General features: G+C 33.0%; 3 protein-coding genes across 10 annotated transcripts; 1 reads left to right on the forward strand and 2 right to left on the reverse strand.

The window, feature by feature from the left end:
- Positions 1 to 932: 932 nt before the first annotated feature.
- LOC110720323 (pentatricopeptide repeat-containing protein At1g77360, mitochondrial-like) lies at positions 933 to 3,606 on the reverse strand. Its single transcript, XM_021899326.1, has one exon. It carries the CDS (start codon positions 2,826 to 2,828, stop codon positions 1,326 to 1,328), a length of 1,503 nt encoding a protein of 500 aa, XP_021755018.1. The 5' UTR covers positions 2,829 to 3,606; the 3' UTR covers positions 933 to 1,325.
- Positions 3,607 to 6,250: 2,644 nt separating this feature from the next.
- Positions 6,251 to 12,123, forward strand: LOC110720324. Of its 8 annotated transcripts, none has more exons than XR_002511307.1 (6): positions 6,251 to 6,529; positions 8,038 to 8,327; positions 8,861 to 9,071; positions 9,170 to 9,734; positions 10,883 to 11,013; positions 11,724 to 12,123. XR_002511307.1 is itself a non-coding variant. In XM_021899327.1 (6 exons), exons 1-5 carry the CDS (start codon positions 6,460 to 6,462, stop codon positions 11,535 to 11,537), a joined length of 1,221 nt encoding a protein of 406 aa, XP_021755019.1. In that variant the 5' UTR covers positions 6,251 to 6,459; the 3' UTR covers positions 11,538 to 11,585; positions 11,755 to 12,123. The 8 variants fall into 8 exon arrangements, 4 of the variants coding, with proteins under 4 accessions (XP_021755019.1, XP_021755021.1, XP_021755020.1 ...); XR_002511308.1 differs by having other exon boundaries at positions 11,755 to 12,123; XR_002511306.1 differs by lacking the exon at positions 10,883 to 11,013 and adding an exon at positions 11,453 to 11,655 and having other exon boundaries at positions 11,755 to 12,123.
- A 4,265-nt stretch (positions 12,124 to 16,388) lies between these two features.
- LOC110720295 (putative nuclease HARBI1) lies at positions 16,389 to 17,474 on the reverse strand. The gene has a single exon (XM_021899296.1). It carries the CDS (start codon positions 17,472 to 17,474, stop codon positions 16,389 to 16,391), a length of 1,086 nt encoding a protein of 361 aa, XP_021754988.1.
- Between the last annotated feature and the right edge of the window lie 3,335 nt (positions 17,475 to 20,809).

A 20,809-nucleotide genomic window follows, 5' to 3' on the forward strand; every position in this document is an offset into this window, starting at 1 on the left:
TTAATAAAAGTATTACAGTTTGGTTCATAAATTAGAACACAATTCATACTTCTTCCTCTCAAATTAAGACCACTTAGGGCCTTATCTCTTACGTTGAAATTCAGTTCAGTTTAAGCTCAGCTCACTTCAGCTCAATTCAGTTCAGTTCAGCTGAGTTCAGTCAATGAGAACAGACCCTTAATCTTCCATTATACAGTATATGGGCTATACAGAGCTCAGCAGGCATAGGAAGTTGGTTGTTCCCGGGCAGCGATGGAGCCACATTTATAACATCAACTTCAAAGCTGATATTCTTTTTAGGTAACTTCATCATGCATAATATTGTAAGGCAACTGAGGAAGATCATGTTTATTGAGTGTCGTTGAACGCAAAGAGGTCGAATGTTGATATAATAAAAGTTGGTAATAAACTTGAGCTTTTCTGTTAACATCAATATCATCGTAGAGCAGCAACCCTTTATAAAATTGTAAATAACTAAGGCAAACTACTCCATGTAATTCATTGTACAGAGTTCTCGTATAATGTCTCACTTATTGAGGGTATAATCTGAATTCTCTTGTTCATGTACTCAAATTTTTTTTTGGTCATTTCTAATTAAGATCATGCGCGAAGAGAAAGATGTAGAAAAACTGGTTAAATACATCACCAACCAGGCAACCACGAGTAATTCATGGGTGGAACGAATGGAACAGAGTTTCACATCCTACCACGCTTTTGGTGTCCGACTTTTTTCAAAATAGCTCAGTCTGAAATATCCATGTTGGTTTTCATTTGTATCAAGTATCAACCAAGGACATCTGGAGTCGTTGCGGAAGTTACATTTCAGCAAAAATCATGAGGATGAAAATGAGTGACACAAAATCAAGGGTTATTAAGCAATATAGTAGAAGACAACACCGGGCACATGAGAAAAACTTCAATGCTCAAACACATGAAAAAGAAATATGGATAAAAACGAACATAAGTAATTTCTCCCTTATTTACAGAAGGAGGAAAAAAACCATCATAATTCATAAGATCAATTGTACAGTTCTGGCTACTGAGTACAGGGCGTGCCTTCAGAAACATTTTTAAAAAGGGAAACAAATTAGTGTTTAGATTTTATGATTATAATGTTGACTGCTATCCTTGTTACCCCAGAACAGCGACTCAGCGAGTATCCCTGACTTAGTATAACATCACAACGGCAGATCAAAATTATGCCAATGCTTCTAAAGGCTCCCACTTGTGTCAAGGTAAGGGGAACACAGTCCACACCCTTGCAACAGAGAGGCTGTTTGAAATCTGGAAATGACATAGGAAGACTGGAGAGTGATAAAGCAAACCTAACGAAGTTTCCACTTCCTAAATAGTTCATCATATACAGGACCTTTTCCTGCCTTTGCTAGGTTTTGTTTCAATTTAGACAGTGTAAAGGAACTCAGCTTTATCTTCCGTTCAATCATGTCTTCAGCATACTTAACTGCCTCTTGAACTCTATTGCAGTCACGAAGCCCTAAAACCAAGAAATTGCCAGTCTCTTCCAACTCAGACTGATAATTATCAACCATGAATTTCCAGACCTTAATAGCCATGTATGGATCCCCAGAGTCTAAGTAAAGACTAATAGCAGCAGTGCAATTAGCTTGGGTTGGTAAAAATTCATTCTTCACCATCTCGGTAAATACAGATGAAAGCTCATCAAGCTTACGACTTTTAACTAAGTATTGAAACAAAGTATTATAACTCTTTGAATCTGGAAATACACCATCATAAACCATCTCATCCAAATACCTCCTAGCTATATCAAAATTAGCAAGATGAGAATGCAATGAAATCATCATATTGTACATTTGAGTATCAGGCCTGAAATCGCTCCTCACTGTCATCGCTTCCCACAGCAAGGAAGCTCCTCGGGCATCACTCTTCCTCACACAATCCTCCAAGGCAACCCCAAAAAACTTCATTCCAGGGGAACACCTCCTCTCCTTCATGGTGTTCAAGAACTTCAAAGCTTCATGAAATCCACTTGGAGCCTTAATCAATGTGCACAAAAACAAGTCATAAGCCGGCACATTCCTAGGGTCCCAACCAATCTCCTCCACCATCTCTCCAAAAGTCCTCTTCGCACCAGCTACATTCCCTTCATTCTCCCACCCCTCCAACAAAATAGCAAACGAATCAGCATCCAACCTAATCTTATCCTTAGCAATCCTCAAAAACTCATCTGCTTTCTCCGTCTTCCCTTCCCTACAAATCGCACTCAATAGCGAATTCAACGCCACAATGTCCCTAGGAACACCATACTGATCCATAACCTCGAACGTCATAAACGCCTCATCAACTCGATTCCCTAACACATAACTACTAAAAACCGATGCAAAAGTCGCAAGAGAAAGAATCCCTTCTTCCTTCATAGACTTAATTGCATCCCACATTGCATCAAACAATGAATTCTTCCCTAACAAATCAACAACTAAATTCCAAGCATAAGGGCTATGTCTATCATTCAATTGGTGTCCTGCCCACCTAAAGAACTTCACAGCAGCAGCAGGATAACCATATGACAATTTAAGAACTTGTTCAACATCTTCCCGAGTTACCCTAATACCATTATCATCTAGAACTTTCGCAACTGATAAAGGTGGGGTACTAGCTACAATTTCACATATTAATTTGATTTTTGGGGGTAAATTTGGGGATTCAAGATACGAAATAAAAGCTGGGCGATGCTTACCCAGATCATGAATTTGGCGTTGAGGGCTTTTGCCGTGAATATGGTGGTGCTTCTTCGATGATGGTGGTGATGGAGATCGATCGCGGCCATGACGCCGCTTTGATTGCTTCATTATGCAATCATTTCGATGGAGAAAACCCAGAAATTTTGGTGATTAGAGGGAAAATTGTGTTAGGGTTTCGGAGAGTTTGAATGAAAAAGATGATTTTTTTTACTGGAAAATGGAAGTCTAGCATAAACCCTAATTCAATTTGGGATTTTTTTTTTTTTAATTCCCCAATTTTAAGTCTCTCTCACAAATTTCCTGAGCTAAGGCCTAGGGCCATGGCCCCATGCCTGATCTAAATTGGTTAACAAAAGGGGAAAGGGGTAATATTGGTTTTTTTTAGGTTGCGGTAAGTAAAGAGAGGTTACACACTTACACTTATATTTAGCAATTATGAAATAAAAAGGAGAAGAAGAGAGGATAAACTGATAAAGATAGAGAATTGATAGGTGGGACAACGATAAATAATTTTTAGTTGGAATATTATTGCCCTTATTTGATATAATTTTATTTTTTTTTTTGAGGGCAGATATAAATTTGTTTAGACTAGTGTATGCATGCTTGATTTTGTTTATGGGTTAAATGGTTAATTATTGAATTAACAACTAGTAAATTAATAGAATGAAAAAACATAAAATTTGAAATTTGATAATATGAGAATTGGGGGGAAAGTGAACAAACTCAACAAAGATTATAAATTTTATAATTTAGTAATGTATCATTATGGGGTGAGTCTAAGCCTTGCTATGTTGCTCTATTATGTATACAATCTTAACATCTAATACATTTTTTTTTATTATAATAATGCTCCTTATTAAATTGGATTGCATGACAAAATCACTCATTCATTGGTGTTACTTATATGACGGTTGTGTGTTAGAATAAGTTAATCTAGAAAAATCTAAAGGTATATCCAATGTAAATCTAGGACATAGTCTAGAAAAATCTAGTGAGATATAATATCTAGAAAGTCCTAGAAAAATATTACGAGTAGTTGTTCTAGAATAATAGCATTTGATATTATCATAATTTGTATGAAAAATGTAGAATAATCTAGATTAACCTATGTAACTTCTATAAATATGTGATAGCATCAAAATATGTAACGTGGAGTCATACAAATACTTCCCATAATATATCCATAAGCAAGAGTTCCTTAAGATCAACCTCCAATTTCTAATGAATGAAATTTTTATCATTGTGTGCTATTGAGATGATCTTTGTGCGCTTTTTTTTTTTGAAGGTTAATCTGTCTCACACTGAATTAGGCATCCCTGAACATATCAACTTGTTTAGTATAATCATCTTTCTGGGCATTAGATTTAAAAGTTTCTTCCTGCTTATTATACTCAACCATCCTACGATCATACCCAACTGCTCTTGCCTTTGATTGAACGATTCTTGTTGATGATTAAAGGATTTTTGTCTCTAACATTTAGTCTCTAATCTTCCTTTAGTTTCAAGGTTTCTGACCTGTTCCTCCATTGCACTTGTTTTCCTGGTAACAGCCAGATTGAATATTCAATTCAAAGCTAGTGCGGATAATTTAGGCATCGTTTTTAATTTGATACCCAATGATGCAAGAGTGTAGCGGAGAATAGAAGAAGAGACAGAGAGAATAGTAATTTTTTTTAAAGAGAAAGGAGGAAATAAATGAAAAAGTAAAAAACAAAATAAAAAGAAGGAAAAAACAGAGAGGAAAAAGTGCAAATCGACGATTTTCTTGAACTTTTAGTTATGAAATCACAGAGTGTAATTTCCTTGAAATTATTTGTTTGCAATAATCATCGAAAAAGGAATAATATCTAAAGATTAAAACAAAATCATGAGTATTTAACAATTTGAAATGTCTATATTGCTTGTACAAATAACAAATCTTTCTTGAATCTTGATAAATAGAAAATGCAAAACTACTTATTGAAGCAGCAAATCAGTTAAATTAATAACATTTATCAGTAAAGAATGTCATCTATAAAAGGGAACAAGCCAATAACCCATCTGATTCCAAACAATAGAATTTTTAGTCTTCAATTGCTTATTAGAAACACAGAGAGAATACAACTTTTAGAGAGAAAAAAGGGGGAAATGGAATACAATACAAATTGATAGAAAGAGGGAAAATCAGAGAAAAAGAGCATTGTTCTACTATTAAAGAAAGAGAGGAAGAAATAGGAAAAAAAAAAGAGCATTAAACAAAGACAGAGAAAAAAAAAAATCCAAAAACACTATTTTCTTGAATACAGTCATCTAAAATGCAGAGCAAGAATTTGTGTAAAACAAAATCACCTGCAATTTGCAATTGCCGATGATGCCTAGATGATTGAGGGTTGTTTATACAAGAAATCTTGTAAATTGTTGAGTGGAAATGCAGCTTCTATTAATTTTTCAGCTAATTCGAAGATAAGTGGAAGTTAAAGAAGGAAGAGGTTTTAAAGTTTTAAAATATAGAAGAAAAAAGAAAGCCGCCGGAATTTGGATATGTAGCCTATTGTAGGTATGGTAAAGGTAAAATAGGGCTAAAAAAGTCAATTTCATTGTTACCTAGTGTCATATTTTTGTCAATTGGAAATTTCAATCAAATTTATAATAAGTTTCAATAACTTCTAATTAGGTCTATTATTAAGTTTTAATCAGGTCTATTAAGTTTAGTTAGTTTTTTTTTTTTTTCATTTGATTATAGTTGAACTTATTAGAATTTATAATATTTTGAACTCGACTAAAAGTAAATGTAATTTACCTTATTTTAGGTTTAATAAGTTCATTTTAAGAAAAATTATTTTTGATAATAGTTACTCAAATTCAAATTACAACTAGAATAAGTTTTAATAAATTTTAATAAGTTTAGATAAGATAAACTAAGTTTATAAGTGAAATCAGGTCAATAGAACACACTTTTAGGATTTGTTATTAGAACACACCCTTAATACATCAAAAAAAAAAAAATGATCAAAACATATTAGACCTGATTGAATAGATTAAAATTTATTAGTCCAACTTGGAACTTATTGGAACTAATTAAAACTTTTTATAATATAAATTAATTTATTTTGTTGTTATTGTTAAAATTATTATTAATTATTGACAATTGATTATGTTGTTTTCATTTAAACCTATTATAGTCATTTATTGATATGAATCAATTATGATACTTCCTCCAATCTTTTTTGGGCCTTAACCATTAACTTAAGCTTTTGGTTGAGGCCCAAAATTATGTTTAATACTCTATCACTATTGAATACTAAGCTTTTAGGAACATAGTTAGCAAGTCATCACCATTAACTTTCCTAGAAAGACATCTTATGCTCTAAACTTTTACTTCCTTTGTTTCTTTTTAGTTGACACGTTTCTTTAGTCACGTTTGTAAATACACAATTTCAACCATTAATATCTTCCTTTGAGTCTCATCATTGGAGATAGTGTAAGAGGGAAGAGTTGTGTTGGGTTCACAATTTCACCATATATGGGCCTGGGCTAGTGGCCTTTGGGGTCTGGGCAATACTCATCTCCGAGTAATTTTTCACCACGAAAATGTTGCAGTCTTCAGCTTTATGGTTACAGTTTTAGTTTAAGGCTTTAAGTTAGTCTACTCAAATTAATACTCACCAACTTTTTGATTAATTTCTTCCCCAAATTCCCAAATTTATTGAAAACCCTAATTCCAAATTTTACTAAAATTCTGTTGAAATCAAGTACTATAATGGCGGAAGAAGCTGGTTCCCAGCCCAGCTCACTGCTATTGTTACCCCAGCAACAAGAATACTCTCAAAGTAAGCTTCTTTTATTTTCCCTTTTTTTTTTTACCGTGCTTTTTATTTTGGGTTTTAGAAATTTTAATTTCAGCTTCTATGCTTTTGTATTTGATAGGTAAAAGTGAATAATTTATTTTTATTATTATTTTTTTTTAGTGAAAGTGAATGAATTTGAATTAATGCCGTTTGTTCTGGGAATTGGGGTGAGTTTAATTGGAATTTATTACCCTTGTTTGTTACAGATTTGTTTAAATAACTGTATGCATGCTTGATTTTGTTTCTGGGTTTAGTGGGTAATTGTTGAATTAACAGCTAACTTACTAGGATGAAGAATCACAAAGTTTGAAATTTGAATAAGGGAATTGGGGAGAAAAATGAACAAACTCAATAAAGATTACAGATTTTATAATTAACTGATGTATCGTTATGTGGTGAGTCTGAAGCTCTGAGCCATTGTATGTTGCTCTCTTGGTCTGTCGCCCTTGAAACCGGCTTGTGTTAAGACCATTAATTTTGTGAATTGCTATTTGCCACAATGAAATTACTCAAGCTATAGTATTAAAAGACTTTTATGCCCCTTATTATTTTGAAAATAACATAACAATCCAACCATTACTAACTACTAACATTGTTCTACCTTGACCATATTCAAGCCTTAGCTCACACTGACTATCAGCTCCACCACCCATACCACCACCCACCTTGACTGTCCACCACCACGACTCCACCTTAACAACAAACTTGACCGATCCCACAACGGTTGACCACTAACATTGTACTTTCCGTCCAATAAAATGAGTCGACGATTGTCTGTGTTCATATCGGAGGCACTGGGTGGGGACGACAAACCTTCGACGCTGTCGAGTCAAGTATATGTCAGACTTTATTTTTAATTTCCGTTGTACCCGGTCACATGCTATATGTGACTACACCACGGTATAGTCGCATATAGCATGCGACTATACCGCGGTGTAGTCGCGTATAGCATGCGACTATACCGCGGTGTAGTCGCGTATAGCATGCGACCGGGTACCATTTAATTTTTTTTTTTAAGCAAACCGTTTAATTTACACTAATTAACTTTTAATAATTATTAAAAATAACAAAATACACTAAATTTAATTAGTAAAATTTATTGATTAAAAAAAATTAGTAATTTTTTTTTTTACAACGAAAATTAGTAAATTTATGGGCTTAAACAAATAACAAATTTGCCAAAAAACAAGTAAGGGCAAATGCGTCATTCAATACCGCAACATAAGTAATTCTATTGTGGCATTTAGTAACCCCCTTAATTTTTCTTAATATGATGCTCCGCGTTAAATTGGAATGCATGACAAAATCACTCGTTGATTGGTATTATTAATGCTTGGGGGCGGAGGGAGTAGTTCTAGTAAAATTGCACATAGATTCCTTATATGCACTGTTGAGTGCTACTAATAATGTGTCTCACACTGAAGTAGTCATTCCTGAGCATAATCAACTTGTGGAGTATAATCAAATTTCTGTGTCTCACACTGATGTAGGTATCCCTGAGCATTTGCTGTACAAGAATCGCTTGCAAGAGTATGCTCAAAAGGCAAACATACCATTACCAGTTTATCGTACCATAAACAATGGAGGAGCTTCACAAGCTCCAAGATTTACGTCTACTGTTGAGATAGATGGAGAAACTTACACATCTATGGACACACTTACTAACAGAAAGGCAGCTGAGCAAGATGCTGCAAAGCATGCGTTGGAAGGAATATCTAAGAAGATAAAGAATTGTATATCCAAGAAGACAACTGAAGGAGGATTTCCTCCTATTTTTCAGGTACATTACGTATCGATAATAGCTTGCGGTTTGCCAATATTCTTTGATTTTTTGCTTTGGACCTCTTCATCAACTTAAAATTGTGTGTTTTTTTTTCCTCATTTGATTCTTATTGTTGACAGCAACCATAAATTTGTGTACTATTTTGTGAATGCTTGATAACTGCTCCCCCAATTCTGAAAAATTAGGTCTAATGAATAAACATAAGAATGAGACAGATATATTGCTCAAATGGAAAAGACCATACAACAATAATCAGTGCTGTTAGTATCACAATTTCCCAGATTATAGAAAAGCAGATGGTCATCTCATCAGATTGAATGAGTAATTACTTTACTATCATGCATAAGTGCATAACTATTTAGGAAACCTTTCTAACGTTGCGCAATGATGTAAGACGTAACTTAGAAAGATGGGCAGCTTTTGAAGATAAATTTATATATTCCAAGATTGATCTTCATTTCTTCTTGTTTTAGTTCAGATTTGTGCCTTTGATTTTCCTCTAATATTTCATATTCAAATCTATGTTTTAGGATAAGGTATTTTGTAAGTCTATTCTTCATGAGTTCGCAGTGAAAATGAATATAGAAAAGCCCAAGTATGATACTGTGAAGTCGGAGGGGCTTATTCCTGTTTTCATTTCCACTTTGGAATTCAGAGGGGTAAGGTATGTTGGTGAAGCTAGTGTAAACAAGAAAGAGGCTGAGCAGTTAGCAGCACGTGCTGTTATTTTATCCATTTTAGGTATGTTCTCACCTTAATGTGAAACTTATACATTTAAGTTTTAGCTGTGATGCACGATCGTATATATAGCTCTTTACATAGTTTCTTTGATTGTGCAGCAACTGAAGAAGGAATGCATCTGTCAGAGATTATCAAATCCAAAGCTAAACTTTTTTCTGCAGTGCATGAACATATCCATTCAAATGCAGATACATGTGTAACCTCTTTGCAGCCAAATTTCAGAATCGCCCTTGGGCCTTCTGCAATCCAAGGAGATGCTGAAGGTACTTGTCAAGCTGGTGAGATTGTGAAGGTTGCTGAATTAGCCGTACCAGACCAATCAAGCAAAAAGGAAGATAATGCTGACCAAGCTAGTAATACTCTTGGGAATGTTGTTGAATTGGCCCTCCCAGAGCAATCAAGTGAAAAGGAAAAAGTCACTGACCAATCTAGTAATGGGATTGGAAATGTTCTATTGAATGTTCTCCAGGGACAGTCTCATATTCTACCCAGACATGAATTTAGAAAGCCAGTACTAGAGACATATACTGAACCAGTTCCGCCTACAATTGAATTTATATCTTCACTTGGGGAAAGAACTCCTTTAGATGCATCAGATAGTGTGGGGAAAAGGAAGAGTAGAAAGAAGAAAAAGGCTAACAAGAAAGCCAAAACTGAGATACAGTAAGTCTAAGCGTGGTTTCCCGTTTTTATTTTTGTATGCATTTTGCAATGTTCTTGGGGCATTGAATCTCTACCTGGTTATATCTTTTGCTTTGTCAAGACCCTATAGGCCTAAAGTTAGTGTCTTGGTAACTTCTTTTTTTCTTTTTTGGGTAAGTAGAGTATCGTTGACTAAGTTTTGTTATTAATTCTTAAGCATGGGGAGTGGGGGACTAAATTTTCAGGAAGGACATGCTAAAGTTTTAAAAATGAAAATGGCCACAACCTGGCCACTGCATTATTTTTTTGGTAAGTAAAATTCTATTACCAAAATATTCCATTTACACACTGAAGCCGAGTTGGAAATTGGATAAATTCTAGGATCATCCAAATTCCAAAGACCAAAAGACTAAAGAATACATGAACCAACAACCTGGTCCACTACATACACTGCTCACTCTAAACCAACTTTTATCCTCTATACTGACCTTTTTTTTTTTTTTTTGATCATGTGTATAATCTTATTTTTTTTGCAATGAACTTGATATTGTGTATGATTATATGAATTTGGAGATAAGACAGAATGATGCCGAAAACATGATTTCTTGTATACCATATACTATACAAAACATCTCAAATTTAACTGTTATCATAAAAAACTGTAAAACCAGTCTAAATCTCTACCCGTCTTTTGCCTTAAACAATAATCTATATTTCTATTGTATGCTAAACATTTTGTACAAAATTCCCTACGGAATCTACCTTGTTCAAAAGTGAATCATTCCTAGCTTGTCATAAACTGTATACAGCGCTGCAATAACTTGTTTTATGACCTCCTACCTGAATGCAGAGCCTCTCTAGCTTCTTCAAATCCAGAAAATCTGCTGGGGTAGGCTCCTTTATGTATAGGAATGCTTAACCACTGCTGTAAGTTGGTCATGCATGATTTGCTAAACACACATTTATGGACAAAGATTTTGGTGGCTTACATTGCCACCAGAGAGATTAGGCAACCTTTAATGCATTGCATGCATGTGTTACTATTAACTTCCTTCAGCAATTTTTTTTAAAAGTATAAAGAAAAAATCTAATTTTTAAATATTGTTAACATTGTAAAATGGCACACAGTATTGTGTTAATTAATGATACTACAATGATATTTATGCAAGAGACCAGCTCAGGCCCTTGGTGCATTTTACTTATGCTCAGAGGAGGCCCAAACAGAAGCCTGTTAATTGAGTGTGAGCTGGGCAGATGAGCTGGAAGGTAGTTACAGGGAAGGGTCAAATCAGTAATTCAGGTTAATAGTTTGTTATTCCTTGTTTTTTGTGTTGAGTCTGATAACAGAAGTTTGTTAGTTTGTTTTGTGTATTTAATAAGGGTATTATAAGAGGGGAGGGGTATCTAGAAATCATTGTGGAAGTTATTCCATAAGAGAGCATCCTTTCCTCTCGAAAGAAAGGAGTTGTACTGTGGGTTACTCTGACTTGCAATACAATCTATCTTGTGGTGTGCCTATTTCCTCTGTTTCACTTGAGTTTTCCTGTTTCTTGATCTGATTTCAAGCAATTTAGCAATGCATTGGTATTGTAGAACGACTTGTATATATTGGGTCAAGAAGGATTAGGTAAAATCACTCGTCTTTTGTTTCAAATGGAGTATTTCATTGTATCTTCTATTCTTTTAGGTCCTTGTGGTTTAAGTAGTGTGAGGTTTATTTTGTGCATTATGTCTTGCAGGTCACAGATCTGTGAGTCTGATATTCAGTTCCAAAATGAACTAATTTGTCAATGTCTACTACAAACTTTTTCTCCTGAGTTGTAATAATTGTTGTTGAGCTCCCAATACCGTCTCTTCTTTTAAAGGGCGGGGGTAGGCTCTCTCTACTTCAAGCTTGTGCTGCTTTCATGTGTGCATGACATATGCTGTTGACTAATAACATGTTAGTGAACTTCCGTTCACAGATTATGATTTTTTCCTCATCAATTCCATCTTTTCTTATAATTACAGGATTCAGTGATCTAATTTCTCCTCTTACTAGGTAATACTGGTATTGAAACTTTGTTGTATTTGAAGACAACTCTCGTACAAGTGGAGCCTGATAGAGTTATATGAATGCGAGTAGACTTGCCGATGTGCTTGCATTTTGTCAAATGATACCGAGATTAACAACTGGTATAGTCTGCCCCAATTACTACATTGTGTATTTAAAGTTCCTATGATGATGTTCCATCTTTTGTTGTATATATTAGGAACTATGCCTCAAATAGTGGCAAGCAATTAGCTTTTTCTTTGGCTTGGGATCTTGTATGTGGCACTGTGGCTGACCAACTTTTGTAACAAACAAGCAATATCTTGTAATTTTAAATGTGTTGTTTTAGACCATAAATCCAATCTTGTTTTGTGCTTACATATACGGTGTAATTCTCGATTTTCGATTTGTTGTGAACGATTAACAAGCTATACGCAGTTACTGACTTTCTTAAGAGCCTCACAACTCTGGCTCAAAGTTCAGATTATGTTCTTGTGAGGGAGAATGTGGAGTGTTCAAAACGTGGACCTTGTGCCCGACTTGTTTGGGCCAATTGTCTGGACTCTGGCCTAAGGAGAGCCTAGGTAGTCGTATGCGGAGGATGGGCCATGTTAAAAAGTGCTCATGGCCCAAACAGTTTTAGTACTTTTAGATATGGGGTTGTTTGTTGGTCAATAAAATTGTGATTTATTATTATTATTATTATTATTATTATTATTATTATTATTATTATTATTTCAAATGAAAAAAAGATATATGCAGCCATAAAAACTACATATAAGAAGTTAAAAGTGAAAAGAATTGACAACAAATAAACATTTATTACACCGATTTACTCGTGAATTGTCGATAAATTCCAAAATTAATACTAAAAAAAAAATACTAAAAAAAGGCTGCATATAGCATTACTTTTTTTTTTTTTTTAAATATATATATATATATATATATACGGGTTCATTGTATACCAAACTAACCTAAAATTAGGTTTTGCTTTTCACTTGATGATTAAATGAAAAACAATCATTAAAATGAGAATTGGCTACTCATGAGTTTATCGTGCACCCAAATGTAATGATGTATACAAGTAATTCTCAATTGGAAACACTTTTTCCTATTTTTACATTGTTATTAATCTTATTATCATAATAATTCGTAAGCCATATCGGTATTTGCTTTTCCTCGCCCTCTTTCAAATAAATAAATATAATATAATAAGAAATTAAAAAAAATTGTTGTATGCTTCTCATGCGCTAAAAACAAAATACTGCTTTGTTAATGAATTCCAAAATTCAAAGAAAATGTGTATTTTGTCCGTGTCCTTTTCTCTTGAATTCTTGATAGTTAAATAAGCATGAACTGGTTGAAGAGATACAACAGAAAAATCTTTATTTTTTCCTTCTGGTGAAATTATAATATTATTAGTTCTTATTATGTAAAAAAAAATTCTTACTTATTTTATTTCTTTCAAACAAAATAAAAGAAATAAAATAATTCGATTTTTGGACCATGCTAGAGTCAGCCGCAGCTACAAGGGAGCACCAATATGATTATACGCCCACAAAGTTTGAAAATTACTCAAAATTATATGCTAATTTATGCCTTTATCCTAATTTTCCATTTACAATTTAGCGGCTCATAATAAGTCAACAAGATAAAAACCTTGTTTTTTCTACATAAGCATATTTTTGCAATCATAAGATCAGAAGAAAGGACAAAATTAGACTAACTTCCAAGCTAAATGCCAAGTATTTGAAGGTTCCTTTTTTCCAATTTTCTTTACCAAGTCCGAATTATGGGGGCTAGGTTTACTTGTACATTATGAAATATGAACAACCTTATGAAGGGTATACCTAGAGATTCAAAAATCGAACTAACATATATAGGTACAATGATTTAAACTTAAACTTAAACTTAAACCAAACTCAACTCAATCATACTGAATTTGACCCTTTTACCTAAAGTGATACCTTTGTAAAGTTTGTATACACCCTTTATGCTTGACTTGAATTATTAACACTAAAAAACATGTCTCAAAAGATGTAGTAACTTTAGTTTTATTTGTTTTTGGAGGTATGTTAGAGATAAATTTCACTTTTTTTATTATTTAAAATCAATTCGTAACTCTATATTTAATTTATATTATTGCGGTATCATTATTATAGAAAGAAATGTAGTGATAATGTTACTATGAGTACAAAAGAAAACCAACTAATTGATCTAAATGATTACGAGTATAACTGTTTTATGATATATGAATCCGAGCTGAAAGAGCTCTATTTACATTAGATATATATATATATTCTAAAATAGTACTTTATACGTACGAAAATAGCTAATAACATTCCGCCTTAAGCTCATTAAAAAATCGAATACATCAATTTTCATTTATCTAACATCTAGATCATAAAATAAGAGAGAAAATAATTTGAATGAAAGACAGATGTTATAGGAGATGTCAACAATGTTGTTCGAAATTAGCAAAAACACGGAAATGCTCATATATTACATTAAAGAGCCTCGGAAGTTAACAAAGAGCCAACATGCCTAAGCACAAAGTACAACCACCTCATTTATTACTGGAGTATAATTATTAATTTTTGTAATTTGCAAAATCCAAGGGTGAGATTTTCAATTTTGTACTAATTTCTTTTTTAAAAAAATATAATGGAGATTTTTGTTGTGATATGATTCATAATTGCTACTTCCACTAATAATATTTCTTTAATAATACCCGCTGCTCAATTAATATGTCTGGTGTCTATAGCTAGTGGCTCAAGAAGGATTTTATTTTATTTTTATGAACTAATCGTAAAAGAAAATTTGGAATTATTTAATTTGTAAAAAATGTACGAGTTGCTTCGAAAATTGTTACTACGAATTAGGAATAAGCTAATGTAATTGTGTATGTATGGTCGGTCATTTTGGCTAAATGTAAAACTTATACTGAGAACCTGTTCTAGCTCTTCATCATAATTTCAATTCAGTTCAGTTCCTAATTTTCCTCTCTCATAAACAGTTCAGTTCAGTTCACTTCAATTCAGTTCAGCTCAATTCAATAAATCAAAACAGACTCTAACCCTTATTTGTCCTATGGAATTGGTCTACATTGAAGCCTTGAAGGTTCCCGTTAAATTTATTTTGGAGATAAGTAAAGGAAACTCTACTAATTACTATTCCTGTTTCTTAATATTTGCAATAAAGCAATGTTTTATATCTCACATATAATACACCTTTGTTGCAAATAATAAGAAATGAGGTAGTATTAAGGATAAATCTCTTACCGACGCTTTAAAACAAAGATCGTGAAGTCATGTTTGTGAAAAGCATTTCAATATCCTAACAATGTTAAGTAAATCGCTAGATATCTGGAGCTAGGGTAATGCGTCCAACTTTCTTTAACTAGAAGTAGATAATTTTCATCATTGTCATTTGACCCGTAAATAAGATTGAAAAAATTACAACTAATCTAGCTTAGAGTTAGTATGGAATAGTATTCTTGTCAATATTGCAATTTAATTAGGAATCCAATCTTCATATTAATTAAGGGAAAGGTGTCCAACTGTCTATGGATTATCTAATATACCCTATAAATAAGATGTAACGTCATGCATGCATAGGAAAGTAGGAATACGATTTGATATTGTGGTAGCCTTGGACAAAGTCATTGCCAATCAGAGTAATTTCAAATTCAATTGGATACTCATGGTAAATATTCAAATTAAAGATAGCATCATCCTTAGGGTTACATTCAATTTTACGAAATATGAGCAACGTTGAATAATGTGTAATTTTCTTAACTTGATAATCGATACAATTTGAATAGAGCTCTCTGTATAAGTTGTCATACCAGCAGGGTTTTGTTTTTTTTTTTTTTTTTTTTTTTTCTAGAATTCGATAATCACTGAAAGATAATGAAATGTAATTTGACGTAAGACCACTATCAGCAGTGAGGAAAAAAAAAACCTCTCAATCTCTCTCTACCCACTTTCTCACTCCTCCCATACAATTTCTCTCATCAAATGTTTTTTTCACTACATCAATGAGGAGAAAAAAAAACCTCTCATCACTTTTTCCTCCACTATTTACTATACCCCACCATAATACACATCATCTTTTTATTTTATCTTTATTTTGAAATAATGTTTATACTACATATTTAATTTTCCAATACAATTAAAATATGTGAAAATAATTTATTTTTTAATTACGTTTAAAAATAATTTAATAAAAATGTATAATTTAATAACAATTTATAAGTTTTATATTTACTTTTCAATTACGTTTAAAAATAATATAATAAAAATTTATAATTTTTATATTTATTTTTCAATTACGTTTCAATTATAACTTAATAAGATTGTTATTTATTTGTCAATTACGTTTTAATTATAATTAATAATATTTTTTTTATTTTTCAATTACGTTTTATTTATAATTTAACATTTGAATTAGTAGCACATTTTTGTAATGAACACATTAAATAGTCACATGGGAACTTCAATAACGGTAATACAAACACATGGGATGTTAAATAACGGTACAATTACGAACTAGATAAAAGTGGTTCTACTAAAATAAAATACAAACACGAGTATTAAAACATAAATAACGATACGGTTACAAATAACAAACTAAAAAATTATTTATTCAACCGCATTATGACGAAAGTTCTGCCATATGTGCTCCACTAAATCTTGTTTCAGAGATGAATGAATTTCTCTATCACGAAGGGAAATCCTTCTCTCCAAATACGTGTTGAAATCAATGTTGGGTGGTCGCCCGACGTTGAATTCAAATGGCTCGTTGTTAAACACCGTGGCACTTGTGCTCGGGTCTGCCCGCCTCACCGTACGTTGTGGTCGATCTTCTTCGTAGTATCGTCTCAAAACATCTGCACGTGCGTAGTTGTGTCGTTCATCCTCGACGATCATGTTGTGCATTATTATACAGGCTTTCATAATATCACAGAGAATATCTTCGTCGTATGCAAGTGCTGGTTGTCGTAGTATAGCGAACCTAGCTTGTAAAACTCCGAAAGCCCGTTCGACGTCTTTCCGAACTGCTGCTTGTTGATCAGCAAACAACTTGTCTCTTCTAACATGAGGATGTGTTATACCCTGTATAAAAGTTGGCCATCTCGGGTAAATCCCATCGGCCAAGTAGTAGCCCAACTCATATTGATGTCCATTAACCGTAAAATTTATGGGTGGTGCATGACCTTGTAAAACATCATCAAATACCGGTGAACGGTAAAGGACATTCAAATCGTTACATGACCCAGGCATTCCAAAGAACGCATGCCAAATCCATAGATCCTGATCATCAACAGCTTCAAGAATGAGAGTTGCACTCTTGCTACGACCAGCATATTGTGCCTTCCAAGCAGTAGGACAATTCTTCCACTCCCAATGCATGCAGTCTATACTACCAATCATCCCTGGAAAACCACGCAGATCATTTTGATGAAGGATTCTCCTTAAATCTTCATCTGTAGGTTTTCGTAGATATTCACTTTCAAATTGTGAAATAACCCCTTGACAGAAATGTTGCAATGCCTGCCTAGAGGTTGTTTGGCCGAGACGTAAATATTCATCCACAGCGTCTGCGGCTACGCCATACGCTAACATTCTTATTGCAGCGGTGCATTTCTGCAACGGTGATAAACCAAGCTTCCCAGCTGCATTTCGACGTTGCTGGAAGAATTGATCCCCCTCAACCACTTTGCTCATAATGCGGCAGAACAATGACCGTTGCATACGGAATCTACGTCGAAATTGGTTGTCGTTATACACTGGATTATTCGCGAAATAATCGTTGTATAGTTGCACATGCCCTTTTTCTCTTTCCCTATCCCTTTTGGGCTCCGTTGATAGTTCAGTTTCATTATTTAGTGGAGGTTCTTGTGGTTGGTCTGGAGGAAGTAATCTATGAGGTAGGTGATTTGCTACATACTCATCAACTAAGAAATCAAATTCATGATTTTTTGACAATATAATAATACGATTTTTTTCAAGGATTAATAAATTTAACAGAAATAATAATAAAGAAATTATTAATAATAATAATAATAATAATAATAATAATAATAATAATAATAATAATAATAATAATAATAATAATAATTATAAGAATACCAATAAAACTACTACTTTTTTTAAATTAACACTACTACTACTACTAGTAATAATAATAATAATTATAATAATAATAATAATAATAATAATAATATTAAATAATAACTGAGGGTTTTTTTTTTACGAATAATAATAATAATAAAAATGATGAAAATAACTCAAAGAAATTGGGAAAAGAAGGAAATTTGTAGTATTTATGGGTTTTTTGAAAGTATATCAAAATATATCAAAATGCATGTCTATTTATAGAGAAAAAAAAATCTATCCGTTGGTGAATTTTGTTTTTTTTTTTTTATAATTACAACGGTTATATTTACCTTACAAAAATATAACCGTTGTAATAAAAGCAAAAAAATCTGATTGGTTGGAAGGACAAAGCCTGACGCGTGTCGCATCCCCATTGGCTAGGTCTGACGCGCGTCAGGCCAGCTGCCCCCTTATTTTTTTTCCTTTTTGCCCCTCAAAACGGCGTCGTTTTGCCCTTCTTTAAGGCAAAACGACGTCGCTTTGCAAGCCAGAAAGGAAAAAAAAGGAAAGCAGCGTGTACATGTGGGGCCCACCGGTTACTGTTCACGAGTATTTCCCCTCAACTCTTGTGCGTTTTCCATAGCTCTCAACGGTGAGGGTTTTTTCCCTCACTAACGTAATGCTCGGGTATTTTTTTTACACCTTTATTTTTACTCGTGAGGGCTTTTTTCCTCACTGCCGGGAGTGCTCTAAGCAAGTTTTAAAAAATGAAGAATAGAGTGGGAAAAGCATAATCTCCTAGAGACAAGGGAAGTACGAGCGCTTGTAACAACGAGAGTCATAAATTGGTCCCCAACGTTGTTGTAGTTTTACTGCCTCTTCTTCCAATTCATGTCTTTTACTGAAACTTGTGCTCTTTCTTAGCTTGTTTCACCCTCATGATTCACGACTTATTCAAATTCTATGTACTAGTACAGTAGTACTCAATCTTGTAATGCTACATTTTCGACAATCAAGATTTCAGCTAAGTTATGATGAGCATCATGATTCATGACATTATATTGTACGTATAATAGATCGAAGCTTTAAATGTTGTTGCTCGAATGAAGATTTATATATATACCATTATTTATTTGAGATATCTTTACACACTTTGATTAAAAATACTATAGGTGGTAACGGAAAAGTAAAGTAATGAGAATGAATCAAATATACGTAATTTTATACTTAAAATATCAAATTATATGGCCGGCAAAGCAACTTCATTAGTTCATTCTCAAATGATGTATACAACTTAACTTGATTCATTTTTATTAGAGATTTATTACTGCCTACCATATGGGCCAATAAAATTATATGATAGTCACAACAAGAATCTGTATTTTTACCAACCAATAAAAATATTTATAATTAGAACACGAAAACATTTGTATTTAGATGTCCGTAGGTAAATGATATTCACATATTGTCTCACACTTATTGGAGGCTCTATAGCTTATTATAGCACATCATTACAAGTTAGCTACTACTTAAATTAAGGTAAGAAGTTAATTGTACTGTTGAAAAGAAAATCATTGTTTCACCATATACCAATTGACTAATTGTTATGACTCTATTGTTGTTGAACCATTTCATACAAAGTTTTACCAATAAACTATTTTTTTTTTTTTTTTGACATTATAAACTATTTTTTTTAGCGTAACTATTTTTCACCAAGAATGAAGAACCCCATTCAAAATACAATCTTAAGAGTACAATCTTGCCAAGAACTTGTTGCATGGTTTAATTTGATTATGGCTCCAAATTAAGCCAAAATGATAGGTTTTTGCATGAGTGCATGACCTTATATGTTGAAGACTCGATCTCCTCCCCCCTCCTAACCAAGTTTTTTCAAGGGAGAATGATGAGCAATGAAATTTTATTAATTGAAATATTTAATGGTATCAAGATCGTTCGTAAGTCAATTGAGGTTATAATGTCTTAATTGGGTGAAACAGTTGTCAAACTGTCGGCATACTTAATATGCTCTACCCTATTAAGAACTTAAGATGGACTAAATTTTGCCATTAAGTGAGCCACGATATTTTCAACTCTATAGACGTATGTTGAAAAAAAAAAATCGAATTGTGAGCTAATATAAGAACATCCTCTACCAAAATAGAACTCCGTACTAAAATTGTATTTGACTATTACAAAGTAATACCAAACAGAGAAAACCTATAATTGTGCTTACCTTATTATATATAGAATTTTAGATCTGCCACTCATTACTGTAGCTAAGTCTTGATGACGCCAATCTATATATATGTATAATCTACAATATGATGCAAACTGATTAATTAGTTCTCCTAAAACAAATTAATTAAACTTGTTAATTCTTACAAACCACAAAAAAAGTCCTAACTCTAGGTAGAATTTGTAACCTCGTTAATCAATAACAAACAAAGCCTAAACTCATGTTAGCTTCCCAAGATACAATTTCAATCCAAAATTAACACGTATAATTATGGATAAATTACTAAATTAGCTTAGGTGAACTGTCTTTTACTATTGTACAAAATAATTCTCAAGTAATAATAATCTTATTATTATTGATATTAATGATATAATATAAGGTAGCTAGCTAACATACAAAGAAAAAATTATACCATAATAATATAAAATTAGGAAAGCCACGTGAAATAGATAGTTCTAAATTCTAAAATGATGGAAAAAAAATATATAAGGGAAACTAGGTAGGAAAGAGAGCAAATGATGAAAGTGAGAGTATTAAACTCATGATTTATGTGTTTAGAGGAATCTCTTCAGACGTGGGCTTCGCGAAAGATCCGCCGTTGTTTCTGCTCTTTTTTACTCTTTTTTTCATCCGCCAACTCACAATCCCAAGGTATACATTCATAATTTATACGATTATTTGCGCAATTAGATTAGCCTATTTTTCTTTTCTTATTTTTGATGGGTGC

The sequence above is a fragment of the Chenopodium quinoa genome, unplaced genomic scaffold (genome assembly GCF_001683475.1).
Source record: "Chenopodium quinoa cultivar QQ74 unplaced genomic scaffold, ASM168347v1, whole genome shotgun sequence".
Lineage (NCBI taxonomy): Eukaryota > Viridiplantae > Streptophyta > Magnoliopsida > Caryophyllales > Amaranthaceae > Chenopodium > Chenopodium quinoa.